Source organism: Canariomyces notabilis (assembly GCF_033297395.1).
Source record: "Canariomyces notabilis strain CBS 508.74 unplaced genomic scaffold N656scaffold_16, whole genome shotgun sequence".
NCBI classification, from domain to species: domain Eukaryota; kingdom Fungi; phylum Ascomycota; class Sordariomycetes; order Sordariales; family Chaetomiaceae; genus Canariomyces; species Canariomyces notabilis.
This window is the reverse complement of record NW_027041838.1, coordinates 419495-446599: the sequence shown is the minus strand read 5'-3', so window position 1 is coordinate 446599 and position 27105 is coordinate 419495. Positions and strand designations below refer to the sequence as shown.

At 55.3% G+C, this 27105-nt stretch overlaps 10 protein-coding genes across 10 annotated transcripts; 5 read left to right on the top strand and 5 right to left on the bottom strand.

The window, feature by feature from the left end:
- Positions 1-116: 116 nt before the first annotated feature.
- N656DRAFT_781007 (PLP-dependent transferase) lies at positions 117-1913 on the bottom strand. The gene is made up of 4 exons (XM_064815496.1): positions 1417-1913; positions 717-1342; positions 308-666; positions 117-250 (listed from the first exon to the last, which is right to left on the bottom strand). The coding sequence occupies exons 1-4, from the start codon at positions 1728-1730 to the stop codon at positions 167-169; spliced, it is 1383 nt and encodes a 460-aa protein (XP_064668755.1). The 5' UTR covers positions 1731-1913; the 3' UTR covers positions 117-166.
- Positions 1914-2824: 911 nt separating this feature from the next.
- Positions 2825-4063, top strand: N656DRAFT_781004 (Metallo-dependent phosphatase). The gene is made up of 3 exons (XM_064815495.1): positions 2825-2956; positions 3036-3446; positions 3515-4063. Exons 1-3 carry the CDS (start codon positions 2888-2890, stop codon positions 3635-3637), a joined length of 603 nt encoding a protein of 200 aa, XP_064668754.1. The 5' UTR covers positions 2825-2887; the 3' UTR covers positions 3638-4063.
- A 652-nt stretch (positions 4064-4715) lies between these two features.
- Positions 4716-7040, bottom strand: N656DRAFT_712503 (uncharacterized protein; the record flags this gene model as incomplete). Its single annotated transcript, XM_064811818.1, has 2 exons — positions 4716-6925; positions 6989-7040. 2 exons carry the CDS (start codon positions 7038-7040, stop codon positions 4716-4718), a joined length of 2262 nt encoding a protein of 753 aa, XP_064668753.1.
- Positions 7041-7562: 522 nt separating this feature from the next.
- N656DRAFT_712693 (uncharacterized protein) lies at positions 7563-8104 on the top strand (the record flags this gene model as incomplete). The annotated part of the gene is made up of 3 exons (XM_064811840.1): positions 7563-7776; positions 7842-7901; positions 7959-8104. 3 exons carry the CDS (start codon positions 7563-7565, stop codon positions 8102-8104), a joined length of 420 nt encoding a protein of 139 aa, XP_064668752.1.
- A 749-nt stretch (positions 8105-8853) lies between these two features.
- Positions 8854-11333, top strand: N656DRAFT_173970 (uncharacterized protein). The gene is made up of 3 exons (XM_064808749.1): positions 8854-9256; positions 9314-11234; positions 11309-11333. Exons 1-2 carry the CDS (start codon positions 8935-8937, stop codon positions 10936-10938), a joined length of 1947 nt encoding a protein of 648 aa, XP_064668751.1. The 5' UTR covers positions 8854-8934; the 3' UTR covers positions 10939-11234; positions 11309-11333.
- Positions 11334-11484: 151 nt separating this feature from the next.
- N656DRAFT_790666 (uncharacterized protein) lies at positions 11485-12971 on the bottom strand (the record flags this gene model as incomplete). Its single annotated transcript, XM_064816907.1, has 4 exons — positions 11485-11567; positions 11626-11880; positions 11960-12450; positions 12508-12971. The coding sequence occupies 4 exons, from the start codon at positions 12969-12971 to the stop codon at positions 11485-11487; spliced, it is 1293 nt and encodes a 430-aa protein (XP_064668750.1).
- A 1371-nt stretch (positions 12972-14342) lies between these two features.
- Positions 14343-16558, top strand: N656DRAFT_712488 (alpha/beta-hydrolase; the record flags this gene model as incomplete). Its single annotated transcript, XM_064811816.1, has 2 exons — positions 14343-15242; positions 15299-16558. 2 exons carry the CDS (start codon positions 14343-14345, stop codon positions 16556-16558), a joined length of 2160 nt encoding a protein of 719 aa, XP_064668749.1.
- Positions 16559-16836: 278 nt separating this feature from the next.
- On the bottom strand, positions 16837-19031 carry N656DRAFT_780994 (uncharacterized protein). Its single transcript, XM_064815494.1, has 3 exons — positions 18399-19031; positions 18237-18298; positions 16837-18171 (listed from the first exon to the last, which is right to left on the bottom strand). Exons 1-3 carry the CDS (start codon positions 18744-18746, stop codon positions 17052-17054), a joined length of 1530 nt encoding a protein of 509 aa, XP_064668748.1. The 5' UTR covers positions 18747-19031; the 3' UTR covers positions 16837-17051.
- Positions 19032-22623: 3592 nt separating this feature from the next.
- N656DRAFT_681887 (uncharacterized protein) lies at positions 22624-22866 on the top strand (the record flags this gene model as incomplete). The annotated part of the gene is made up of 1 exon (XM_064810566.1): positions 22624-22866. A coding segment is annotated over one exon (243 nt), but the record flags the coding sequence as incomplete, so codon positions are not given.
- Positions 22867-24239: 1373 nt separating this feature from the next.
- Positions 24240-26251, bottom strand: N656DRAFT_790663 (impB/mucB/samB family protein; the record flags this gene model as incomplete). Its single annotated transcript, XM_064816906.1, has 4 exons — positions 24240-24445; positions 24476-25967; positions 26056-26079; positions 26186-26251. The coding sequence occupies 4 exons, from the start codon at positions 26249-26251 to the stop codon at positions 24240-24242; spliced, it is 1788 nt and encodes a 595-aa protein (XP_064668746.1).
- Positions 26252-27105: the final 854 nt, after the last annotated feature.

Genomic DNA, 27105 nt, shown 5'->3' with positions numbered 1-27105 from the left:
GAACCGAGAACGAAGCCAGGTAGAGAAATTTGTCATTAGTGACGAGCATATACGGACGTATTACTCATGTCTTCACATATGCACATCTCTTCGAGTCTAATATGCAAAAAGATCTATCTCCTTTATGTTGTACGTGTAGATTTTATGTCTATATTGCCTCTTTCTGCTAAGCTCTCTGATATCCGCACTCAGCCAAGCCCTCCTTTAATGCCTTGATGGCGTGGTCGATATCGTTCCTGTTAGGATCCAGCTGCAGACATGTGAGTTGATGAAGCTTTGCTGACACTCGGAACAAGATAATACTCACCACGCTAACACCCATGTGGCCAAACCGGATGTACTTGCCGGCGATCTCCTTGTGAATTCCGCCGGCGAATACCACTCCCTTCTTGGCAAGAATGGGCAGGAGGTCGGCGCCCTTGACCGACTCCGGGAGATAGATGGCCGTCATACCGTGAGCCTGCTCATCCGGATTCGCCGCAACCTGCTTCAGGCCAAGGTCGGAGATGGCCTGCTTGATTCTGTCCGACGCTGCCTTATGGGCCGCGAATCTCTCCGAGACCGGCTTGGCTAGGATCTGGCTCAATGCTGTGTGCAGGGCGTGGATAAGCTGGGGCGAAGGAGTAGCAAAGTACGACGGCTTCTTGTTTTCGTAGTTCTGCATGACTGAAAACGTCGTTAGCACCGGGCTGCTCGGATTCATTCGAGAGACTTACTGGGGGCCCAGTTCTTCATAGAGGCAAAGTACGCCGCCGGAGGCGTCTTCCGGTTCTGGAGAGCCTTCATGGCGCGGCCGCTGAACATGGAGATGGACAGCCCAGCGGGGCAGCCAATGGCCTTCTGACTGGCCGTGACTACGCCATCCAGGCCCCATGCGTCAAAGTCGATCTCCTCGCATGCAACACTGCAGACACCGTCAACGATGATGAGGGTGTCGGGGGAGACCTTATGGACGAGAGCCGACAGCTGCTGCAGCTCGCTCAGGACGCCGGTCGACGTGTCGACGTGTGTCACGGTAATGGCCTTGTACCGCTTCTCGGACAGCGCCTTCTCGATCTCGTGCAATTGGGGTTTGGTACCCACGGGTGCTTTGAGCTCCGTCACGTTGGCCCCGTAAACGCGCAAGCAGTCGGCAAAGCCGTCGCTGAAGTAGCCTGTGCCGAGCACTAGAACATCCTCGCCGGGCTCGACTAGGTTGGCGGCCACGAGATCCCAGCCCAATGTGCCGGAACCGGAGAGCACAAACGGTTGCGAAGCAGGGTCCGAGGTCTGAAAAAGCTTGCGCAGCATCGACAGCGTCTCACCAAAGGTTGCGACGAAACCGGCACCGACATGACTCTCGCTGTCATTGACCCATCAGCTGTTGAAAAACGTTTGGAATAGGCGTTCGAACAAGTACAACACGCATGAACATACCTGAAGTGACTCATAGACTGTAAAACGGCATCGTCAAACTCGATCGGGCCCGGGATCAGGAGCGTCGGGTGCGGGGGTTGGGCCATCTTGGGCGGTATTGAGACACTGCGCGCCTGAGTTTTGGGAAGTAACGGGGGGTCAATGGTGTCGGGAAGGCGTTCGACGGTGAACGGAGTATTGATCGGGTACACCGGGGCCAGATGCCTTGAGATCAACGAAAGCCGGGCGGGGTGATCCGGCACCTTTGGGCGGGGCATCGAAGGTCTTAAAAGCCGTCTGAAGACCGAACCTAACTTTGCTCCTTCGGGTACCATACGAGCATCTGCCTCCCCACCTCGTTTCCGGTCTTGCAGACCCTTGACGCAATATGACGGAGCTTAGTAGTGACGTCGAGTCTTCGTCGAAAAAACGGTCCTTTTATAGGTAGGAACCCTAGAGGAGCTACCTGTGTTTGTGCTGCGCGGAATTGCAGGACGGAGCAGAAAGGAGGAATGGATTAGTTATGAATGAAAAGAGCCCGACCGATGACTTCTCCCGCAAGCCTAGGTCCATATCTAGGTAGTGACTAGAATCCCCCTCCCAAACGTACGACAAGTCTATTGCACCGAAAATTTGCGGCAATGCCGCCGGGTTCCGTGGACAGAGTGATTACCGGTCTTCGGAGCGGCCCCCTGCCAAGATCGTGGAGCTCCCACCCCGCATTCCGCAGCGGTTAGTCCCCTCGGCCCCTTGCGGGAAGCACCCTGAGTTCTGTTGAATTACATCCGTAAGTCACACTCTCTATTTCACAAGGGTAATCAATGGACGTGATGAATATAATGGAAATGAAGTAAGGGTCGGCAGGTATGGGAAGACCCCAGTATCAGCTGCAATGCTTTTTTTCGTTAGCGACATCTTCTCACGCCAGCCCCACTACTCTGGTCGATGCTCGGGGTTCTCTCGGGGTGATGATTTCGAGATCCCCAAAAAGGAACATTGACAAATTGTTCACCCCATCCCTTCCCCTTTCGAATGTGTACTGGCGGCGGACTGGATACCTCTTCTGCGACTGCATGCTAATGCATTGGTACATAGCTGCTGCAAGACATGCTCTGCATGCTTCGTTGGACTACCTAAGTGAGCCAAGATACAGGTAACTTACACCAACTTTACGGGGACGGTAATTACTGTACGGATACGGATGGGTTTAAGTGACCCTAACCCTAAACTACGTAGACTGGAGCTCCAATCCCCGCAATCTGTCGCAGCATCACGTTGCAGCTACGAAGTACAACAACGCTCAACTGCTTAGACAAGCCGTAGCATTCACCACGGCACCCCGACATTGCACTACCGGCGATACCCACGTCGCTTCACTTAGGACTCAGCGCCCTGCCGAATTGGCCTCGGGAACCCGCCGCACTGTTATCGACAGCCACTTTCTCGTTCTCACACAATCACTTGTAGTCCTCGGCAACAGCCAGCTCCCACAATGGCCTTCTTAATCCTAGTAATTGGCGACCTCCACATACCTGACCGAGCGCTCGACATTCCCGCCAAGGTACGTGTCTCTCGAAATCCACTCTCGGCACGCCTCCAGACAGTCCGCTTACCGTGTCCCCTTTTTCCCCAACCTCCAGTTCAAGAAGCTCCTCACGCCCGGCAAGATCGCCCAGACGCTCTGCCTAGGCAATCTGACGGACCGATCGACCTACGAGTACCTGCGTAGCATAACGCCGGACCTCAAGATGGTCAAGGGCCGGATGGACGTGGAGGCGACATCGCTGCCGCTGACGCAGGTGGTGACGCACGGCGCCGGCCTGCGCATCGGCTTCCTCGAGGGCTTCACACTGGTCAGCGACGAGCCCGACATCCTGCTCGCCGAGGCCAACAAGCTCGACGTCGACGTGCTCTGCTGGGGCGGCACCCACAAATTTGAGTGTTTCGAGTACATGGACAAGTTCTTCATCAACCCGGGCAGCGCGACGGGCGCCTTCACCACCGACTGGGCTGGGAGTGAGGAGGTTGTGCCCAGCTTTTGCTTGATGGATGTGAGCGGCATTTCCTCCTTTCACTCCTCCGTTGGCAGAAATTACTAATATTGGATGTGTATGGGTAGGTACAAGGTATTTCCCTGACACTATACGTATATCAGTTAAGAAAAGGCGAGGACGGTGCCGAGAACGTGGCGGTGGAGAAGGTAACATATACCAAGCCGGTCGAGCCAACAACAGGGTCATGACATTGTGGATGTGTCAACGAGGAGGCGCATTCATTTACAACAAGCAGGTCATGGCATGAGAGTTTTCGGGATAACGGCACCCGAAAGTTACATCACGAGCACTTGACAAGGCGTACAGTATGAGTTTCGAAGGCACCAAGCTTGCCTCTAATGAGGAGCTGGAGGAACGTGAAGAGAGAAGCTTCTGTGGGTATAATAGCCACAGCAGCCCTAGCGATTCGCTGCTTGCAGGCATGATATCGCAGTGCTGTTTACTGCTCCGGAGGCGCATTTCATGACTGGACGCTGCCTCCCGCATCATAAGACGCGGTACAGCATACCGCTATGGAATGAGGATGGAGAAGCGAAGTCAGGATTCTCCCCTCTTAGACGTTTCAATGGAAGAACAACTGATATACACCTTACGATATCCGCATTCAATCCAAGCCGTGCTCTTGGCTATTAACCTTATGATCACAGAGAGGTATCATCAAACTTGGTGCTCTCTGCCGGTAAACCCTAAGCTATTTTCAAGGCGGTTTCTCACGGCTCACGACGTCCTCATACACCTCCGTAGTCCGTCCTGGAGCCGCAACAGACGTCTCTGGGGTCGGTTTTGTTTGTGCTAGTGCAACCAAATATTTGTATGTAAAGAATGCACTCTCTACGACCCCTCTTAACAGCTCTCGACAAACCGAGACATTGACACAGCTCCCAGCTCTGAGACTTCTGCAATCGGTCCAAGCTACCGATAGAGCATTCGCAGTTGCACACTGCCGCGCGGGTTTGTATTGGCGCCTGATACCTCCTGCCCACTCAAGTGTGTACCTGAGGACTTCAACCCAGACGACTTCAAGGGTATAAAGCATGACAATCTGGCACAGTGTATAAGGTACGACTGTAAACCACTCAATCTCAACGTGGAGAAAGCGATCGTGGAGAAAACAGTTATGATGCCTATCCCGTCCCTCTTCTGCACACAATACACGACCCAATCCTATCCCAACAAACCAAAAGAACGCCAGACGCTGTGCCATGCCTCCATGCAACACAAAACCCGCATCGTCAACGAGTCAAAAACCAAAGTAATGAGGGAATATCATAACATCATACTCCTCCTCCTTGAGATTTTATCCCTCGTGCTACCCTCATCTTCTTGTGCCTCCCCCACAGCTTCCATCAAAGCCGTCTTCTTCGGAGCCAGCATAGACGCCCTCTTGCGCGCGCTCGAAGAGGACGAGGACCGTGGCTTGAGCGCGGGACAACCCTCGCCTTCGTCCAGCTCCTGATCGTCTAGCATCTCTCTCATCGCAGCAGCCGCAGCCATGGACGATTTCCTTGCCGTTCTGGATCTTGAAGTAGTAGTGTTGCTGCCGCTGCTGTGGGCTGTGGTGGCCGGTTTGTATGCATCGGGAGAGTCCGCAATGGTGCCGGTGGCGTTGTCGGAGGCGAAAGATGAGCTGGCAAAGTCGTATATGTCCGGAACCGATTGCACAGCTGCGGCCACGACTGCTGAAGGGTGCTGCGATTCGGTGGCTGGGGTCGTGGCACCGCGAGCACGTTTACTGCTGCTCCCCGTTGCTCCGGAAACTGTTGCTTCCGGGTTATGGGCAGTAATGGTCAATGATGATAAGGTTTCAGCGCGTGCGCTGTCCGGCCCATCTGATAAGTTAATAGACTCACGGCTGCCGGCGACGCCTACAGCCGATGGTCGCTTCCGTCTCTCTGTGACGACTGTGCTGGGTAAGGAATCCGGCAAGTCATCCTTCTGCCCTAGGGGGCTCAAGACTTGTGCCCTGGACGCTGTTTCCCCTGCCGGTAATGGTTTCTTGCTGCTGCTGATCGAACTTCCGGCTTCTGAGTTGGCTTTCCTTACCGAGCCCGGGTTTTGTTCATCTGGCTTTGTGGGTGCCGCCAAGCGATGAACAAACTTGCCCTCTCCAGAAACTGCATCGAATAGCTCCTTGGTTGGTCGCCGCATCTTGTCCCGCAGGTTTGGTTCCGCATAGCTAATCGCCGGCCTCGCACGGCGGCTGGGACGCGAAGTCTCGCCGTTAGAGGATATGTCTGCCGGTGGGGGCGTATCGTGTTGCATGTCTTTCCTTGCAAGGCGATCTGGGGTAGTTGGAGAGCTCGGCGTCGCGGACGGGAGAACGGTCTCTTGTTCGAGCATCACGGTGATGACCGCTGGCGGCTCTGGTGGCGGTATTTCAATTTTTGGCAGGGGTTTCTCTGGATGGCTTGTCTCCTTCGCCACATAATCCTTTGACTCTGACTGTTCCTTCTTACCCTCCATCATTGCAAAGCCCTTCGTGCCCTTCCGCGGCGAGGACATGTCCTCGTTGGTGCTTTTGATGCCGAGCGGAGTTCTCGCGCCTCCGGCCTTTTCCCGTCTATTGGCCGGTATTTCTTTGATGCTCCTCCTCTTTTGGTTCCCACGGCCAGTGGCAGCCTTTTCGTTCCCAGCGTTAATGGTGTTCTCCTTTCCAAGCCCTGTCCCCGCCATCTCAGTACGCTCAGTCTCATCCCCGAACTTCCTCTTGGTGCCTGCCTTTGTTGCCTGCGGTGTCGGTTTCGGCATTGGTTGCCTTGGGGAAGCTGCTTTAACTTCCTGGTTGGCGTCAGTGAGCATAGAATGGTCCAATTCTTTACTTCGTTCCGGACTGCTAGAAGCTACCCCGTCATTACCGCGTTTGGGAGAGGGCGATTGATTTGGACTTTCGGGCATATCCATCCCGGATATCCTTGTAGGCGAATTGTGCTTATTGTGCTCTTCCTCGACAAAGCGAGAAACCGGCGGTGGCCCTAACTCAGGGGAGTCGGTGGTATCGGCGGCGGCGGCACACAATGCCAGGATTTCCTCGCTATTCATGGTCACCCGCGGGTAGCTCTTGTTCTCGTAGATAGGGGGTAACCTCCCCTCCTGCTCAGCAAGAGCCTCTGCATCCGCCGGCGTCTCGCGCCGTTTCCTTTGCGGTGGGCTCCTGGTCATACTGTGGCGAGGCTTCGCAATTCTTCGACCCTCGGATAAATGTCTCTTGGAAGGCGGCTCCATGCCCAAGCTGCTGAGCAGCGACCCGAATTCGGACAGCTGTGCCTCGAGCTTGGCCTTGATTTCGAGGGCATGGTCAGCTATCCTCCGTGCGCTGTTATTCTCGACTTCCTTCTCTAATCGCAGTACTTGGGCTCGGAGTTCGAGATTTTCGGAGAGCAGACGAGCGCAATCATTCTCGAGGCGTCGGATTTTCTGCGACTGATCTGAGTTGATTTTCGCAATGTCTCGATTCTGGCGCAGAAACTTCCTCCGGACTGAAAGAGATGATTTTAGCGACACGCAGAACTAGTAGTGAGGCATAAAAGAGCCGAACGTACGTATGTCGAGGTGACTTTCTACAGGCGCAGGTGGCTCGTTCAGTCTCGCCATTGCTCATGATCGCGGGAGAAGCGCTCCGTGGTGATTGTTGAAAATAAAAGAGAGCGCGAAATCGCAGATACCGTTATTGGACGTGGTGACGACGAGCTGTACTACAAAGCGCTGCAGAAGTCAGGCTCTTCTTTGGGTGCGGAACAAATTGTAATGGTGGTGATGCAGGCTCTGTGTGGATAATTTCGTCGACAATGTTTACTTCAATTCCTAAACTGGACTAGCGTCTCTACCCTTGCCATTTCGTGTCGGCCATGCAACAGTCTCCGAAGTGGCCCAGCTGCCAGAGATCTTGCCCCACCGGTCCGGGGTGGAGTGTCACAACTCACAACTCCCAAGCAGCAAAAGGTGCACACAGGAGAGTGCAACACCACAGGTATATCCATCCGTACCTATGACTTTTATAAGCCTCTAATTCAGATCTGATTGCACTTGGCTCACATGCTAGACTCCCAAGCTCCTGGCTTCGCTCTACCACTATACCAAGACCAGTTCAGAATAGTTTATAGGTATCTACTAAGAATGTCTGCCTTGCCGTCAAGGTCCCTCTCGTCCCACATACGACAGCCCTCTCTCTCGGCCAACGCTGGGCAGTCTCCCGCTTTGGTTGCTAGGGTAAATGAAAAGAAGGCTGAGCTTGAGAGTCTCAAGGAACTTCGTGACCTCAGCGCAGCAGTCGCCTCTCAAATGGAGGCTCTTGAGCAGAAGCTAGCCACTCTTTCCGAAGGGACCGAAGGTGTGTCAAACTGCGGCTGCCATTCCCACTGCGACGCTTCCATTTGCTAAGGCTTTTCTAACCAGCTATCGCCCTTGTTTTGAGCAATTGGCATAATGTGCTGAGAGCAATCAACATGGCGTCCGGTATGGCTTCCTCTACCCCCAGGTTTACCGGAAGATTGTAGCTAAAACCTGCTGCAGCGAAACTTCCTAAGCCCAACGTTGAGGGGCCCATGGAGGATGCAGAAGGAGTGCCGCTTCCTCAGACTCTCGTCCGGATCCCAACTGAACACGCCCCGGCACTTCAAGCACATGCAGAAGGGGCAGTCGAACAAGAGTCAGGATGACGTGCTGGTGGCCGTGAGCTTTGATCAACCTTTTCGAATCTGCTGTTACACGTTTGGGACTTCTTACACACAGCAGAGCTTTCGTCCCAAAAAGGTAGCTGCCCCGTGCCCGAGGCACGCCCGGCACGGTACCGGTAGCCTCCTCCCAAGGAAGGCGGGGTAGGAACGGTACTGCATGTGGTTGCAAGCGAGACGCGTCATTGTCGCGTTCATTAGTCATCATATTCTATACGTTACCGGTCCTGTACCTTCTTGGCTGCGGTAAGCGCGATCGGTTTCTTGTGGTTGCACCTGAAGATGCATATGAAGCGGTGCCGCTGTTGACAAGCCAGATTGGGCAGGCACGGGGCATTGAACAAGGCATCGGCAAAGCAAGTTTTGCCAATTTATACGGGTATGGCTGCAATGGAAATCGATGGAAATCGCACCTGGAAACCCCGGATGATGCCTTCTCGTCGTGCATCTGGAAACGTAAACAATGCCTTCGCGCTTCAAAGGTTTTCGACCACATCATCTTTTGCTTTCTGCCTCACAACACATCACATATGCCAGCTTTGCTTCGCAACATCTCAGAGCTGGCATCCAATTGCTAGCAAGCATTGTTGAATTTTTCCGACTTCTTTTCGTTGATAAGGATATTCCAGGGAAGGACCTGCTGAGGGTCTAAGGATCAAAACACCCCTCCCTCATTCTCGGCGTCGACCAATCGCGCTTTTATTATCCGCGAAATTGCATTAAGAGCCCCCTGGTCTCTCCCGCACTCCCGGTGCCATCGTGAGTCCGTGACCCTCGTCGAGGCAGGGCTTGGCTTATTTCGGATATTTAAGGCCATGGCGTCCATTGTGCGCTCCCGACAGGACGGTGGCCAACCTCTCCCAGTCGCAAGCACCACCCAGAATATCAAGCCTGCCATTGCCTCCTTGACTCAACAACACCTGGATAGTTTTCATCTCGAAGGCTCGGCTATCAAGGAAAACACACGCCAGGGCCGTGTCAACAACTGCCCAGGACGCAAATCTAAGTTTCACCCGTCGGCCGAACCCGGTTGTCAAGTCCTGCCCACAACCCCCAGCGGCAGGCAACCGCTTGCAGACCACTCTAACAAATCCTCTGGCGCTGGCGCAAACGCTATTACGCAAAGCGCAAGATCAGGTAAGACGTCCGACTGACTGAAATCGCCTGCGCATGTGCTCTAACATTAGCTCGTAGACTTTGAGAGCAATAATTGCCTTGCCTTGGCCAGCCTGCAGCTTCCTGGTGCCCAGGAGCAACTGTCAAAGCACCAGGAAGGTCAGTTCGAGTGGCTACTTTCAGTCCCAGTAAAGGCGTCCGGCAAACAGGGCAGGTCTGAGGTCGACTTTGAGGGCGGCTCAGAACTGCGCCAGGGTAGTAAGAAGTTGTACTTCGGATGCAATCTTGTCCACTGCAAGACGCAGTCCGGCACCTCGCTCGGTAAGGACAAGAATCCGGCTAACGTGTATACGCTGTTAGCAACTGGCGTTGAGGAAGAGTTCGCCATGGCCGCCGCAGGAGGAATCGAGGTTGCAAGCCCTTTGCAACCCGCACTGGATGCCGAGGTTGATGGCACTGTTGACCGTCTCCTTGCTCCCCAGCCAGCTAGGCCGCTGTCCCGGATCGAGGATTCGGTCGAAGAATTGGATAAGCTGGAAGAGCAGCTAGAAGCCATCCATGAGGTGGCTCAACTCGGCCGAGTGGCACCTCCCAAGACCCCTAAGTCTACTGCACAGGACACCACTGTAAGGGCGACAAGCTCGACGCCTCTGAAGCGAGCGACCTCGGTTAAGGAAGGTGCCAACACGGTTAAGGGCAAGGCAGTTGCACGCAGCTCGTCTGTTCGCAAGCCAACATCTACATCTGCAAGCGAGGAGGATAAGTTGGCGGACACAGGCATCGGTGAAACGAGTGCGCGCAAGGTCCCGAGACCCGCAAGCCTTCTCCCGCCGAAACCGCCAGCAAGGTCTAGCAAGCCTCCCACCGTACCCACATTTGAGCTCCCTGGTGAAGCTGTGGCTCGTCGACTGAAGGAGCAGCGCGAAGCCCGCCGGTCGCAGCACATCTCGCCCGAGCAAGCTGCCACCGTGGCGGCTACCTACTCACCTTCAAAGCCGCACGTAAAGTCCGCCAAACCCCCGACTCGGCCCACCTTTGAGCTGCCTGGTGAGGCCATATCTCGGCGGAAGCGGGAGGCACACGAGGCGAAGCTGCGCGCCCAAGAGGAGGAAGAGCGCAAGCGGCGCGAGTTCAAGGCAAGACCCATCCGGGCCAACCTCGCACCGAGCTCAGCGCCACGCGAGACACTGGCGAGTTTGGCCAGGCAACAGCGGATGGCGGGCGGCTCGTGCGACTCTACCAGCACCACCACCCCGACTCCTGCAGCCAAGAAGCGGCAATCTATGGTCCCCAGCGCCTCGTCGTTGTCCTCCAAGGCAGCATCATCATCGACTCAGCCAGCCCGCGAGCGCGGCCGCGATAATCAGCCTCAGAAGCAGGCCAGCAGTCGCGGGACGTCGACGTCGACGAATAGCATCAACGGCGGCGGTAGCGAAAGTGTGAGCAGCAGCAAGCGCAGTACGGTCAGCGCCGAGGACGTGCAGCAGCAGAAGCTCAAAGGCAAGGAAATTTTTGCCAAAGATAACTCTTACACCGCAGAACGGGAGCGGGAGCGCCGTGATAGGGAGGAGGCAGCGAAGCTGGCCAGACAGGAGGCGGCGGAGAGGTCGAGGCAGCTAAGCCGCGAGTGGGCCGAGAAGCAGAGGGCTAGAAAGGAGAGGGAGCGGGCGCGGGAAAAGCCGGCTGTTGCTTTGGCTGCGTGAGTTGCGAGTATCCGGTTGTATGGTTCCGGTGATGTGCGAGGCAGTGGTGGAGTCTCGTTTGTCGAGCGTATTGCATTGCGGGTCGCGTTCTGGGAGTTTGTTCTAGGGTTGGCGGTGTATTTGGTTTGTCTGCGCATTGCTATGTGAGTGGAAGAAGGCGGTTGCTGCATTCCAGGAGGGCACAACGGCCAAGGTGTTTACGGATGCCGTTCTTTATTGGGGTTGGCTGGCAGGAGTTTTCAGAGTATTGATACCCTGCCTGGTTTGGAGTCGAGAATATGGCTATTACCTGCTAGGTTTGTTTTGTGACAAGTTGAGACTTTTCAGAATTGAGGTATCTTAGCTAACGCTGCTCTCGATGCTGCAGCAGGGCTGACGAGGTGTGAGAGACGAGCTAAGGCCGAAAAGTTCCTGGATCGTCTACGCCAGCTCACCTGGACCGCCGTTTTTGAACTTGCATTCTGATTAACTATGTAAGCTCTAGATGTCACCGGCTACCGGCTACCTCAGGGCAAGACTCTTGTGCGCGGTGTGAGGTGATATCTCTCAGCCCTTTAAGCCGACGAACGGATGCCGTAAAGACATGACGGTGACCTCAGAGGAATGATAGACGATTGTAGCGGCACCTCCTGCAAGCCAAGATCCGACATTGCTCGCATTCAAATATGTAAGTCGGTAGAAAATCACGGCACTCCTCACAACGAAATCGGCCTGCGCGGTACCTCCACTCCTGATGTCGGCACTCATGGTTAGCTCGCAATTCATGTACTGCCCTCTCGACTAGATCTGCCCTCCGCTGGACGCCTAGCCGTCGACCGGCTGCATCTCGGTCAACGAGGTTGTTGGCGCGGCGGTAGAGGCGGCCTTCGTCCCACTGGGGGCATCTGCAGGTTTTCCACCGTTCTCCGCAGACATAGCAGAACTGGAACCCGCAGTGACAGGCTGTGAAGTAGCAAACGGTTAGAAACGACAGCAGGGGGTGGATGCTTGCTTTCAGTCTGGGTACGTTGGGCCGACTCACTGATGTGGTTGCACCCGTGGTCAAGTTCAACGAGTCGTTTGCACGAGCTGCACCGCTGCCAGCCCTGCTCGGCTGCAAGGCGCAGTGTCTCCTGAAGCGAAGGGTCTTGAGGACAGTCGGACCCTTCGTGCGCGGGCGCTTTGCATATGGCGCACGTTTGATTGAGACAACGCTGGCAAGTTGCGACATCTTTGTGTATAGACGTGGGCGGAACAAACGCCGAACATGTTGCCTGGTGGCAGTATGTTCGGTTCACTGTTCCAAACTCAACCTTCTTTTCCTGGAATTGCTCCGCGACCCCTTTGTCATGGACCAGGGTGCGATAGATCTCGAGAGAGATCTCCTGGCCACAACACTTTGGAGGGAATAGGCCCTCATCGGTAAGGGATGCCTTGAAGAGACTGTTAAGACAGTCGCGACAGTAATCGTGGGAGCACGGGCAGGCAGCGACGTCGGTGTCGTGATGTTTCTCGCCACATGCGACACAGTCTCTCGTCGGGCCCAGTGGCTCATTAGCGGAAGCTGGTGGTCACCTGCTCGCCGCCCACTTTGAGCTCTCCACTTGGCCGGTCGGGTCCTCACAGTCACCCATCGAGGGGAGATGAAGAGTCTCTAACTGCTCGGCCAGCTCACTGTCCGCCCACGACGTCTGAGAATCCACATGGTCATTCCCATCGTCCCGAGTACCTCCTTGAGCGCTTATGCTCAAGGCTATGTCCTCGTCGCGTACCGCCTGGTCCTCCTCACGCAGCGAAGTGCCTATTAGCTCGGCATCTGATCCCACGGCACGGAGTATTCTTTGGCACATTGCGCGGTCCGACAGACTCCTTGCCGCGGACAAGAGTTCAGCGTGGTACATTTCGAGCACAAGCTCGGCATCGTCTACCTCTCCGAGTCGTTGCTTCCCCTTTCGTTTTCCGGCGCGGACGGCTTCTTGGATGGCTTGGAGGTCTTCCAGCTGCAGCTGAACGACGACCGCCAGCGTCTGGTCGTCGATGTCGCCGAGAGACATGGTTGAGGGCGTTGGATGCGGTCAAGTCACGGAAGAGACGGGTTCGGCCACCGGGAGAATGGCCACGATGGTGGCCATTATGGAGGAGAGCAAGGACAAAAGATAAAAGTGGGAGGAAAGGGCAGTAAGAAGGTCAATTAGCTCAAAGACCAATGCAATGGTCTATGCAGTGAAGGCCTGCTACAGCGCTTTGCTTCTCTATATGAATTCATGCGCAGACAAACAGCAGTCATCGACCAACGAGAGTCAATCAATCGACATGATACAAACAGAGTCAGCATAGATGATCCGTCTCAGCCGGTGCTCCATCGGGAGGTTGCAGAGAGCAAGCAACGGCAGCGACTAAGGTGTGAGTGATCATTTGGGTGAGGCTTCCATGAGCTCAGTTGTGATTAGCACAGAAAAACCACAATCTCCATGACCCAGGGAAGGAGATATATAAGGTACGTATTGTATGTATTGTACAATACCTGTATCGTGCTATACATACAGTACTGTACAGTACAGTACGATACATGATTAATTCCATTCACCCCTTGCTTGCATCTCAACATTAAACTATCTGATTCTCGAGAACTTACCTAGCTTTGTAGTCGAGAAGAAAACGGCCTTCTGGGTGTCCCTAAATGTCCTAGCACTACTTACTTTAAGTTGAGTTTAACAACTGGTTTGAGGTCGCGTTTGTATCTTTTTCCCATTTAACACCGATGCCCCTGTTGTAAACTTTCACATTCGAACAATACAGGGAGAGCTTGTAAGTTACACTACTATTCAATCCATATGTACATGTACATACATACATACCTTAGTATTAGGGATCGAAGTTCGTAGGCATCACAGGATTGCTGCTGTGCCGCCGATGGAACAAGTACACGTAATTCCCTAGACCAATGTGGTGCTGCCGGTAGAATATAAGGGTAAAGGGTCACTGGAAGTAAAGGAGCGAAATGCTTTTATAGCCGCATTTCCTTCGCTTTTCCTGGGCAGTCTCTCAATTGTTTCCCCACTACGGAGCTACTCCGTAACTACCTCCGTACCGCTACAGAACCGCATTCCAGGTTAAAATCCCACGCTGCGAGTGTGCGGAAACCGTTAGCCTTGCGCAGGCCTCTTTCCACCGCAACATTGCCGTTTTCTACCCAACGTTAATATGGCACTAGCATGCGGCAGATTATAGCCGACAAGCCTTCAACGGCGCCAAGCATCTCTCCGCACCTCACTGCAGTGGACCGCGGACCCTCGGCGGACCCTCTCGCGGTCCCGAGACACGCAGCGGGCAATCGCGTGCTTGATGAAGAAGAGTGGACAGGGTCCCAAAGGGCACCCCCACAAGCCTCACCCACTTCCATGTCTCTCCTAGGAGGGCTATTAATGCCGAGGCCGCTGCGTCGGTTGGTGCTCGCATCCGGCTTCGCATTACTGTTGCTGTTCGGCCTGTACGTCAACCTCTACCAGGACGGCAACTACCAGAGTCTGCGTGCCTCGCTGTTGCCCCTGGCCAAAGGCAGCTACGGCGGAAGTGTGACGCAGCCGGATTCAGCATCAGCGCCGGAAGATCTGGGGCCTCTGGGGTCCATTGATACGGACATCACCGTGCCAACCGACACAGCAACGCCCACGACATTGGAGACCATGGCGAAACCCACGGCGCCAGCACCCACCGTCACCATCCGCCAGGGCACCTATGTCGGCACCACGTTGCTCGCATCCACCCGCTATCCAAAGGCAGTTGAGGCCTTCCGCGGCGTGCCCTATGGCCAGGACACGGGAGGCGAGAACCGCTTTCGCCCGCCAAAGCCGGTTCCGCCATCCACAGAGACGTTTGATGCACTGGCCTTTGGTCCGGTTTGTCCAAGTGACGGTGTGCTTGGCAAGGGCGTGGGCGAGGACTGTCTGAATCTGAATGTCTACCGGCCTGCCGGCCTTGTCAACAGGGAAGGCTATGCGAAAGAGGGCAACGGCACGCAAAAGGCGCGGCTGCCCGTTGTCGTGTATATCCACGGCGGGGGCTTCAATGTGGGCCGTGGAATCGAGCGAAACATGGCGAGCTTCGTCGCTTGGGCTGAGGCGCCCATTGTGGCCGTCAACTTCAACTACCGGGTTGGCGCTCTGGGCTTTCTGCCTTCGGCTGTAACGGCTCGGGAGGGCTTGTTGAATCTGGGCCTGCGGGACCAACAGCTGCTCCTCGAGTGGGTACGCGACAACATCGAGGCGTTTGGTGGCGATCCGGGGAACGTGACCATCATGGGGCTCAGTGCAGGCGCACACTCGGTGTGTACTCTGATCCCGTCATCCGTTCAGGTTGCATTTCAGCTAATCCCATCCAGGTCGGCCACCACATAATGCACTACGCTCGCTCCTCATCTCCCGCGCCCTTCCACAAAGCCATCCTCGAGTCAGGCGCCACCACTGCTCGCGCCGTCTTCTACCCGACCCACCCTCGTCACCTGGTCCAATTCCGTGAATTCCTTATTGCCGCTGGCGCCGACGGCATCCCTGAATCGCAGATCTTCTCTCACCTGCGCACACTCCCGCTCGAGACCATCGTGACCGCCTCCAAAGCCGTCTGGGACAAGTACGTCGAGCACGTAACCTGGCCGTTCCAACCCGTCATCGACGGCCCCAACCCGCTCGCCAACTCCAGCCACACCCAACCCGACCCCATAATCCCCACTCTTCCCATCACCTCCTGGCTCAACGGCTCCCACCTGCACATCCCCATCCTAACCGGCTACAACACCAATGAGGGCACAATGTTCATCCCGCCCAAGGCCGACACCTCGTCAGATTTCCGCTCCTTTTTCCAGTCCCTCATCCCCTCCATGACCGAAGCCGACCTGGACCGGCTCGAAGCCCTGTACCCGGACCCTCTCACTTCCCCCGCAGACAACAACCCTTACAAGAGCGTGCCCCGCGGCATGGGGCGGCAATGGGCGCGCCTGGACGCCGCGTACTCGCACTACGCCTACATCTGCCCGGTCCTGCAGACGGCCCACTTCATGAGCAAAAACAGCAGCAAGAAGGATAGGGTCTACGTCTACCGCTACGCCGCGACCTCGACGTGGGGCACGGCAAACCACGTCGACGAAGTCCCCGCCGTGGTCTACGACATGAACGTGCTGCGCGGCAAGCCCGGGCTGGAACAGGTCGCCAAGGCCATGCACGGCATGTGGGCGCGCTTCGTGGCCAGTCCCGTCGGGGATCCCAATCCCAACCCGACCTCCACTTTTGACTCTGACTCGGATTCAGCTTCTGGGGAGGGGAACGGGAGAAGCAAGAAGGCGGCGGCGGTGGAATGGCCTGTCTTTCTGTCGCCCTTTTCCGACGATGGTCCGACTTGGAGCGCGAGTCCCGCTGATAGGCGGAACAGACGGGTGGCTGACGGTAGCGGTAGCGGCAGCGGCAGTATCATGGTCTTTGGGGAAGGGAATAACGAGCGGGAGCCGGGCAAGCTGATCAAGAATCGGGGGATCCCCGCGCAGGTGCAGGAGCTGAGCGAGTTTGAAAAGGAGGCATGTCGCTTCTGGTGGGAGAGGGTGTGGTTGAGCCAAGGGCTGGGGAATGCTCATAGAACGGCGAAACTGTAGGTTAAGGGCGATTTTCTTTTCCCTTTCAATTGTAACTATTTGGCAGGTGTTGTTGAGTGGTTCGAGATGAGCGACGACTTGTGTATGATACCAACACCGTTGGAAATTGGGGGATACAAGGCGCAGGAGGTCGGCATGTGTCTTATTAGAGAGGGATGACGCAGCACTTACTAACATGGGCACTTATTTTCTCCGAGTTGGCTGTGCTCCATACGGTAAGAAACGCATCAAGATAATAGCCAGCTTTGATTGTCTCACAATCTTAACACTACATTACTGTTTTGATAACCACACCTGTATCACAGGGAAGACCATCTAGCTCAACTCGCGGAGTGTTGGTCTAAGTATACATTCGAACCCTGAGTCCCCGATCCCCGTAGTGGCCGCTTTACACCATACCATAATCCATCTCATGCAGAACGTCGTACAATACAGTAGCATACAATAACACAATACACATTAAGTCATTAGACCTTGCTCCTTGCCATCCGTACTACGCCTGCAAAACGCTGCCTAGGACGCTGCCGAAGACACCTCTCACCCGTGCCCTGTTCTCGCGCACACAGGTAAACACCAAGGCCGTGCTGGCCGCAAACACCAGCGTCTCACGCCACTGCTTGTCCAGGGCATAGCGCCTGGGGAAGAGGGTGGCCAGCGCCCTGGGCGCCACAAACAGTGCCAAGTCCTTCCTGCGGCCGGGGTGCTCGAAGAGGATGCTCCAGCCGCAGAGCAGGCAGCCGCAGGCAATGCAATAGCCGCCATCAATCTTCTCGCGGGCGGCCGCGTCCTTGCCCAGCACGCTGGGTCCCACTCTCGTGCGGGCGAGACAGACGCCGTAGTAGAAGAGGGCTATGAAGGTCGCCAAGAAGGCGGAACTGCGGGCGGCCGAGAGCAGCGCGCGGCGGAGGCCTGCTGGGAGGCGGCGGTGGTCGGAACTCCGTCCCAACGCGAGCAGCAGACTCAACGGCAGGTACGTGGCCATGGCCCAGCGGAAGGAGCGGGCGAAGCGCGAGACGGCGTGGTACTCGCACGACGGACCGCACCCCATGTGCACCATCTCGCAGGGGAAAGGCACCGACTTGGCCGGGTTTCCCCACTCCTCCGGCCAGCCGTAGTCGGCGCACATAGAGCCTAGCAGGTTGGCGCAGCCCGTGTCCAGGCCATAGCGCAGCTTCCCGGTGCGGCACAGCCGGAGAGCCTCGATCAGGCGGCCGTCGACCGCCGCGGCGGAGCCAATCCACTTGTTGTAGGCTCGCGGCAGGCGTGAGGGAAGATAGATCCAGGTCCACATGATCAAGCCGCTGGAGAGGGCGAATATGGCTGGGTCAGTAAGGCGGGAGACGGCGGATTCCAGAGAGCTCCATCCGGGATTTTGCGGAACTTGTCGTCGCCGGCGCAGTCTGCGTCTGTGCCAGAGCTCGCCGCCAATCACGTCCAGCGCGCGGGTCACGGCGAAGAAAGTCAGGTCTAGGGTCCGTCCCGCATAGTGGATGGTTTTGGGCGGGGTGCCATTGGCGGAGGGGAGCGTGTCGGTGAAGCTCGGGGTCTGCTTGGACTGAAGCAAGCGGAGACTCAACCATGCGGCGGTGAACGAGGCGCACCAGCGGGAGAGCCTGAGACGATCGTCAACATTACGGGATCATGTCGGCGGCTGGAAAAGGGGTTCGCGACCGCATACCTCCGCCGGGCGATCTCGGAGAGGTTGTTTGCTAGCTGGCTGAACACGACACTAAACGGGCGCTGAAACCCAAGTTCGATCGACTGGGTTAACGTGCGTCATGCGGGCCGGAGCAAAAAGAAAAAAAAAAAAAAAAGAGGTGTGTGACAAGCGCTAACTCACCTCGAGCAGCGTGCTGCCGCCGACAAGGACGGCACAAAATGTGGGGAAGCGCTGCCAATCAAGCCCCCCTCGGAGGATGCGCTGCAGTGCTTCCAGAAACGGCTCGCCGTTTTTCTGCGGCTGTGCGCCAGCCGGTGTCGTTGCTGGCTCCTGGGCCTGCCTCTTGAGCTTGCGCCGCGTGAGGTGTTGAAGCAACAACGTCAGCAGCCTTGGTGCTACGCTGGACACATAGCCAAGGAGATAGGCGCGCACCAGCGGCCGGAGCATCGGGGGGATGCCTTCATCCCATCTTGTTGTGCGTCCCCGAGACCCATCAGGTCGGTGAGCCTGATGCGATGACGACGACATGGGAATGCTGCCGTCGTGCAACGTGTGAGAAAGATGCTGCTGCTGCAGTAGTCTTGGATCAAACCTGCGAACCTGGGAACCTGCGCAGTGCGAACCTGTCTTCGTCTTCTGACTCCGAAGCCAGCATCAGGCGTATGCAGGAGCACAGCAGCTCGCCAAAATGCTTTTGAGCAATAAGGTTCCGCCTGTCAGTTCAAAGCCGGATATGTGCGCAATAATTTCATCAACAAACGCGTACAAGTGACGCAGTCGAAGCCGATGCTAACCTCGGTTCGAGTCCTGGATTCGTCCTTTTCTTTACTGTACGGAGCCACAGGTACGCGACGCTGTTGCTTTGTCTGCGAATCTGCTGTTCTTGGAACCTTGCGCTTGCCAGCTCACGGACCAGCTGCCCGGGCCCTGAGCCGGTCGACCCGCGCCCCGGCCGAGCAACGAGCCAGGGTTTTGGAAACCACGCTGGTGAGAAGGAAGTAACGTTAAAATTGGGGGACGTGTGTAGTCCAGGCAGTCAGAACGGATACATGGATGTCGAGACTTGAATCGTCCATGCAGGAAAGGATATGCACGGAGCCGAGTTTTGCGGGGTAAATTCATCGTCGTTGTGCAGGGGGGGCTCCTTCTACATAAGTACATACATACACGGGCGTCCAGTTATAACTGCCTGCGTACGGTAGTTACTGCCCAACCCAAGAGCAGGAACCATTTGTTGGGTGAAAATGGTTCGGTAAGTTAGATGAACATCATCAGATCTGCCTGACTTGCAGAGTTGAATTCCGGCCCTGTGACTGCCTTCTGCTGAGAGGCCTTTCTGGCATTCTGCCATGCTACTGTAACCTGGAATGACAGGGGGACGCCGACATGTGCTACTTGAAATGGGCTCCTGCTAAATCTGGATTTCACGTCCTCTGCTGATGCAGCCGCTGTCCAAGTGCCACGGCAACGCCGAGCCCGTCGTTCATGGACGTTGGTACTGTATAGTCGGCGCCACGCTACACTAGCTTGCCTTGATTACCGGTATAAGATCTGTGGGTAAGTAGCAGTCTAGGCAGTCTACGCTTGGGCACTGAGTTAATGTTAGTTGACACAGACATTCGATGGCTTACATTTCCTTCATTTTGACCTGTGGATACCGAGCGAGGTCGATGGCGTCCCGGTCCCTCGCTTTCGCATTGCACTCAAAGCTCCAGATCCTCAGCCTTGTTAGCCCAAGCCTTTGCCGCACGGGTGACAATTGCCTATGTTCTGGATCCTCGAATAAACAAACCGGAAACTCTTCAAATCATCCTGCCCTCTATTGCGCACACTGTGGCATCAGCAATTGAAGCAAGGCTTCGTTTCTGAGCACACTGGACTTTCGCTCACGTTAGCACCCCTTTTTGGTATGGCTTCGGCCCCACTTTTCTGCCCATCAAGCTTCTGGCATGCTTGGCATTGAGAGAAGCATGTGATGTTCCCCTAAGCCGCTTATCTACGATATGCGCATGATATTGCTATCAGCCATATTCAACAAAATCGAGCAAACTGATCCAAGGCCTTTTTGTTGCGCTGGATCTTGCATCCTGCATGAAGCCTTTCCAATTCGCTCGCGCTCCATGGTCCGATACTGCCCGTCACACAGATCAATGTTAATGACTTGCACCAGGAAGTCGAGTACCTAGGGCATCACCAGTTTCAGTCTAACGTGTAGCAGCGGAGTGAATACCCGTTCTGGATTTCCATGTTCCTGAATTACGTAGAAGTTTGGACTTGCCTATTCCGGCCCAGCCGGAATCTCCTGTAGAACGACGGCTGCTTTTGAGTTTGGGCTGCTCCGAGCTCGAGTTACCAAGGACTTGCGAGGCCATCTCCATGCAAATGGACCCAATTTCGAGTTCAGTTCACGAAAGGTGATGGGTGGGAAGTACATACACAATGTCAGGTAATAATGCAGCCATGCAATCCGGCTTTCCACTGCACAGCGGGTCACCGTTGTGAGCCTGTCGCCCGCCAGCCCCATAGTTACCAATTAATTCACGAGCGCTCCCCGCATACGCTAGCCCCAATCACTGCCCTTGTGAAACTGGTGCAAGGGCTGCTTCCCTGTCGTCCCTATTAAGGAACCTGCCGCGAACGTTTTCCATTTGCATGTGCCACTCCCGTCCCCGCCCAATGCTTTCAAGACATTCAACGCCACCAAAGTAATCTACACAGACCAGGTCATCGGTAAACCACGACATTTGAGACAGCGAGATACTACTTCCCTTTCCCAGATAGCGAGATTTTATGTGCAGAGATCATACATACCCAGCTCGCTCTTCCCCCTTCCTCGGCCGTGTCGCGCGCCCAGCCGTCGTTTCCCTCTTCGCCCCATGCTCGACTTGATCGACAGAGCCTTGAAAATCAGCGCCTCAACCATCCTGCGCTGAATTGCATGGCAGCCCTCGCTGTCGACCCGAGTCTCGGAAGCTGCGACCCCTCTGCGACCTCGTCCCGGCGGATATGCTCCTGGCTCAGAGTGCAGAGCACATGGATCCGAGGCGTCCGCTAGGCGGGTATAGGGAACTTGGATATGGGGGAAGCGGCCATGGGTCTTTGCCATTTGGCTGTAAGTCTGACAATGCCTTGTGCCCCGGTCGCGGTCTCCAAAGCCTTCCCCGCCTGACATTTGACAGACGGCATCCAACCATCCGGGCAGGAAGACCTCGAAGAAAGCCAAGACGCCCTCATCCCCCCAGAACCTCCCGGAGGAGAACTCTTGGACAACAATGATCAGATGCTTTTGTCCAATTTCTGGAACAGCATCGGCGATTCGGAGATGCCTGACAATGGCTTCTTATCGGCCGTCTATACCGAGAACTGGTGTCTTCCGCCAGAAGTCGTCGGCCATAACGTGTCGTACGGAACGGCGGCTGATGGACTGATCGACACGGCCTACCCGAACCTGACTAGCATGTCGCTTCAGCCATGGGGTCTCAGATCGCCAAACAGCATCACGCTGCCTGCGGGCAGTACTGCTGAGCAGTCAAACCCAGAACTTGCGGAACCCTCTCCCGAGGTAATCGCTGCCGCCACTGCCCTGTCCAGCCGTCCTGGTCAGCTGCTGGACATGCTCTTCAACACAGCCGCCGAGATGCCCTCACATGTTAGTTCCTCGGCCGCGCCTGCCCAACACCAGGAATACGGGAGCGCCGGCAACAATGCCCGCCAGCTGCCTTCCAACAGTAACCACCGCTCTAACTCACTACGAGCCACTGTGTTTCATGACCCTTTCCACGGTCAATCATACTCTCTTCGACCACCCCTCGAAGAAGTCCAGTTCGGTTCCGACCCGAACTTTAACAGAGTCAATTTTGTGCCTCGGTCAGCTAGGGAAACTACTGAAGCTATATCGGCAGAGCAGTTAGCAACACTAGGGTGCCTACAGAGGAACTCAAGCAGCGCGCCGACGCGGGTGCCCAGTCCCGTCTCTATAACGCCTCCATCACCACCCACCAAACAACCATCATTAGAGTCCCCAGCCAGACTAAAACCGCTCAGCCACCCACTCACTCCAGACGAGCCCGAATGTGGCGACTCGGATCCGCCTCGGAAGCGGCGAAGAAGCACTAAAATGGCCGTGACAAGTCCACACGTTTCATCCACATCTCTACCCGGCCCGGACCAATCACCAACATCACCAGTTCAAGACGCGAAAAGGCCAGCATCGGCAGCAGCAGGGTCGGTAAAAGCGTCATCAACAATAACACCATTACCAAGAAGGCGCAAGCCGCCAGGGCCGGCGCCCCTGAGTCCCGAAACCGAAGGCGCAGCAACCGCCTCCGCCGCCGCCGTTGTTGAAACGGATAGCAAGCGGCGCAAGTCATCAGCATCCGGGGTGAACGGAAGCAAAACGTCGGTATCGGCGTCGTCGGGGTCCGGAGGGGCGAAACAGCCTAGAGCGAACCTGACCGACGAGCAGAAGCGCGAGAACCACATCCGGAGCGAGCAAAAGAGGAGAGACCTCATCAAGGACCACTTCAACGACCTTGGCGCCATCGTCCCCGCGCTCAAGTCTGGGGGCTACAGCAAGGCCGTCATGCTCAACCTCTCGGCCGACTGGCTTGTCGAGGTCATGGCGGGAAATCAACGCCTGATGGAGAGTATTAGCAGGTGTAGGAATAGGAGTGGTAGTAATGGAGCCAAAGCCCGGATTTCCGGGCCAGGGCAGCAAGGGGCGGGCTTGAAGATTGAGGAATGAGTAATGTTTCAAAGACTAACTTATCTTAAACTATACCTGAACAGACGAGCGTTGAATTTTTGTTCATTTGACATTCAATCTCCTGTGCTATTTGCTTCTTTACTAATGCGGCTTGCTTGCTTTGCTTGCATATGTGCGTACGTTTGCTATCTCTCGCACATGATCCCTCCTCGCCCCCGCAGTCCTTCCCAAGACAGCGGTTTCCCCTTTTTCTTGTTTAGTTCTGGGTGTGTTGGGTTCGACTTTTCAACCGCCCCCACCGCCCCAGCTGTTGTTGCAACGATTGGGTGATGGGCTTGTCCGTTTAGGCGTTTGGCTACAGATGAAGGAAGGGCCGAAATGGACTGGGCATGGTTGATGATGTCGGATGCGAAAAGGGAAACGACTAAGCATAATGCTATGCATATCTCTGGGGTCGTTCTTTTCCTCTGTATTTGTGTTTTTTCCTTTCTTATCTGTCCCTGATTTCTCTTAAGTTCAACATGTGTTCTCCGCTCTCCCTAATAGCCAACCTCCAAACGGCAGGGCAAAGGGTGTTGTTTGGTTTTATAGATGGCCAGGGGAGTTTATATAGATGACGATGATACCCCTTTGTATGTACATGTATGCGTATGCATTGAGGTTGTGCGCTGTAGGGATGTGCGCTTGGTACTGGTTAAAGGTTAGCTCAACGGGCGATTGGGGACGGCTTCATAATGGCTGACCCCGGCAAGACAAGGAAGGGAAAAACATGAAATTGTATGGTATCCTTTTCGGGTGCTATAATGATAGATGGAGAGGGTTGTTGCTCGGAAGATTGGCTTGAAGCATACTGTTGATTTGATCAAGACATGGACCTAGGCTCGGGTAATGGGTGGGATGGGAAATCTCAACCGGTCTAACGGATTAACACAGCTGTCGAGGAAATTAGGACGTTATACATACCGAAATACCTAATAGCAGAGTGATATTCTATGCTTGCCGCTTGCTGTAGTATTGGGCTTCTGCCCCTCGTTTACAGTACATGCCATCAATCCATCAATCATGTTGTGGAAAGGTCGGCGGTGCATATAGCCCTGTGTATACTGAGAAGCAATCTACGGTCCTGATGTGGACGACAGGTACGCGGTCGAAAGGCGATACCAGCTTGGCTACAAGACGAATACACCACGAAACACAAATACGTGGATACTACACCACAGGTTCGTAAGTCGAAGGTGGAGTGGAACTGGAACTGGAACTACATACTGTTCGTGGCCTGGTTTGATGGATGCCAACGGCTTGAATTGTTCGTGTAGCTATCGGTACTGGAATGGACCGGTAGCCCAGCCCTTCTGAACCTCACGGTCCGCATCCATGCGGTGATATCGCTCATGAGCCAACATGGCAAAGCGCGGAATGAAATGCCCACATAGGGAACATCGGTCCCTGTCCAAGTCCTCATCCAAGTCGTGGGCGTCGTGATGATCCCACGTGTCGGAGTCCTGGCTCTCTTCGTCATCGTCTTGGCTCGGGCGACCGCCTTTCATTACACTGTCTTGGCCTCGCCCGGGGCTATGCTCGCCTTTCATGTCCTCGTTATGAACTCTGAAGTCGCGCAGAATGTCCTCCTGGCGCCGGAACATGGTGGCAATGTCCCTCCCACTTGCCACGCCGCCATCCGTGCCCGTCATGTTGGTCACGCAGACATTTATCAGGCCAATATTCCATCCGCGCTGCTTCTCCGCATTTAGCTTGTGGAACAGGGGCAGCAAGGTTTCAGTGACTAGACGGTTAACTATTTGCTCTGCGGATGATGAGCTCGGATTGTTGGTGCTGTTAAGGACAAAGCCAGGTAGGGCGCAGCTGCGGGAAACGCGGGCCCAATTATACGGTTTGTTGTCAGTTGGCGACGTATAGGGCCGTGTGGTGAGGCGGATGGTCTTGGGGTACGCCAGCCACCTCTTGCGCGCCAGTGTAGAGTGTGTACCGCCGACGGCGTCTCCAGGTGTGTCATCATCTTCCAAAAGGTCAATGTGCATGCGACGGAGAAGGGAGGCGGTAAGTGTTAGAAGCTCGCGCATGATTTCTTGCGGTTCGTTGAGTCCCTTGTAAGTGTCTTCGATGCTTATCTGTGTTGGGACATCACGGGCCGGTTTCACTTCTGTATCGTCGACGCCATGGAGAAGGGCCCAAACCTTGTTTCCAAGGCCCCTCTCGGAGCCTGGGCCGGACAGAAGCTTTTCAAGTGCTGGAGGCGAGATGCCAGGGTGTGTACGCACCTGGCCGACTGTAGTGAAGCATTCCATTGAGTGCATGTCAAGGTCCATTTCTTTGCCAAGCACGAATCCCTCGAGGACTCGGGTAATCTTAGAGCCTATTCCGGGCACCTTCCGAAGCTTGTGGCCGTCCATGAAGGATAAAATCTCTTCTTGCCCGAGTGCAAGGAGGGTGGTCTGATTACGTGGTTTGTTCTTGTCCCCGGCCAGTTTGGCCAGCAACTTGCTGGTAGATATCCCGCAGGAGCTCGTGTAGCCCTCCTCTTCAATCTTGAACCTCAAGTACTGAGCGAGGTGAGAGCCAAGCAACAGCCGCATACGCAGAACACTGTCATCAGAAGGCCCGTTATCTCTACCGTGGACGCAGCCGGCAAACGACGTGGCGTCAAATGCGAAGCCGGCCTCGGGATCGGACGGTGAGAGACAAAAATAGGACTGGTGCAGTGCGTTTTTGTTGAGGAGCTCGATGTTGTATGAAACAACATCACTAACATCAAGAAACACCTCGTCAAGCCCGAGACGCTCAATTTTGGCGTTCCACGAGTAAGATCGGAGTAGTGAGTACAGCCGCTTGGAGACATCGCGGAAGGGGGACAAGTCCTCGCCCTCAACAATAACCAGGTCCGGGCAGGCTTTCTTAGCTTCGGCAATGGTCGTCAGCTTCTTGACGCCATGGCGCCGGGCTACGTAGTTGCATGTCGCGATGATGCCCTTTTGCTTGATGCCAAGCGGCAACGTCTTGAGCGAAGGCTGCTTGTTCTCGACACACTGGACAGGGGGGGGGGGGAGATTGTAAGCTATGGGTCCGCCTGGGTTTGGCGTTGGCGATCGGCTGTCAGGTTGTGGGGTGACGTGCCTGAGCGTAGAAACAATCGAGGTCCTAGATAGAAGAAAAAAACGGTTGCAGTGTCAGATAGGGCCACATACTCGGGATGTCATGCAGATCAGGGACGGGACAGAGAAAACCTAGGAGGGAGGAGGTATACAAAGTGCAAGATGACCCGGTCTTGTCTGGCCCGCGGCGCTTTCCTCTTGGGGTCCGGGAGGTCCATTGCTACTGTCGTCGGCAGAGGGGGGCTCGACGCTGAGATGTGCCATCAATAAAGGCATCAGCCGGTCAATTAATGATGTGTTGTCACTTGGGTGTTTATTCACCAGGATATGTTAGGTAGGTACCTCTAGTATTTACAAACGCATTACGGAGTAGATGCTCTTACGGTCACAAGAGATGGCAGTCTCAACCAAGCTTTCGGGTCCATCTGAAGTCCCTGCCTCCCTGAAATGGCCGGTCGCCAAGTGTTATTTTAGGCAACGCTCGGCAACTGGTCTGTGCGTATCCGCTTGAACTTGAAAACCCGCTCATGATCGCCGCTTTTGATCGCCCTCTATCCGTAGTTATCCGTGATAAACAACATCAATGGAATCAGAACGACCGTTTTCCGAACTCGCATTCCACCGGCAATATCTTGGATTATGTCTATATCGGGCAGTGCCAGCGCGCATGACCCGGCACACTTAACATAGTGCCGGCTCATTTTCGCCTCTTCACTGTGCACTACTGGAATTCCCATGGGAGCGGAAGGGCTTGGACCCACCAGGCACCACGTTTTGTCCCTCGACCAGGTCATCGCGGGTACACTGATCAGTTAGTTGTGCAAAATATTGTGGTTGTTGGACGTGTATGTAATTTGTTGTCGGTATGCATCCGGCTCCATATCTTACCAGGTATGTACTTGCACTCTTGCACGGTTGAGAGATCCCGTTGTAAACCGGCATGGCTGTGGCGTCCTTCTCGGATTCAGACGGTGTTATTTGACCTTAGCCACGCAGTACACGTATGTAGTGTCCGTCGTGTGCTTGGACTCAGCGACTGCGAATAGTTCCAGGCCAGCCCTGGAACTATCCG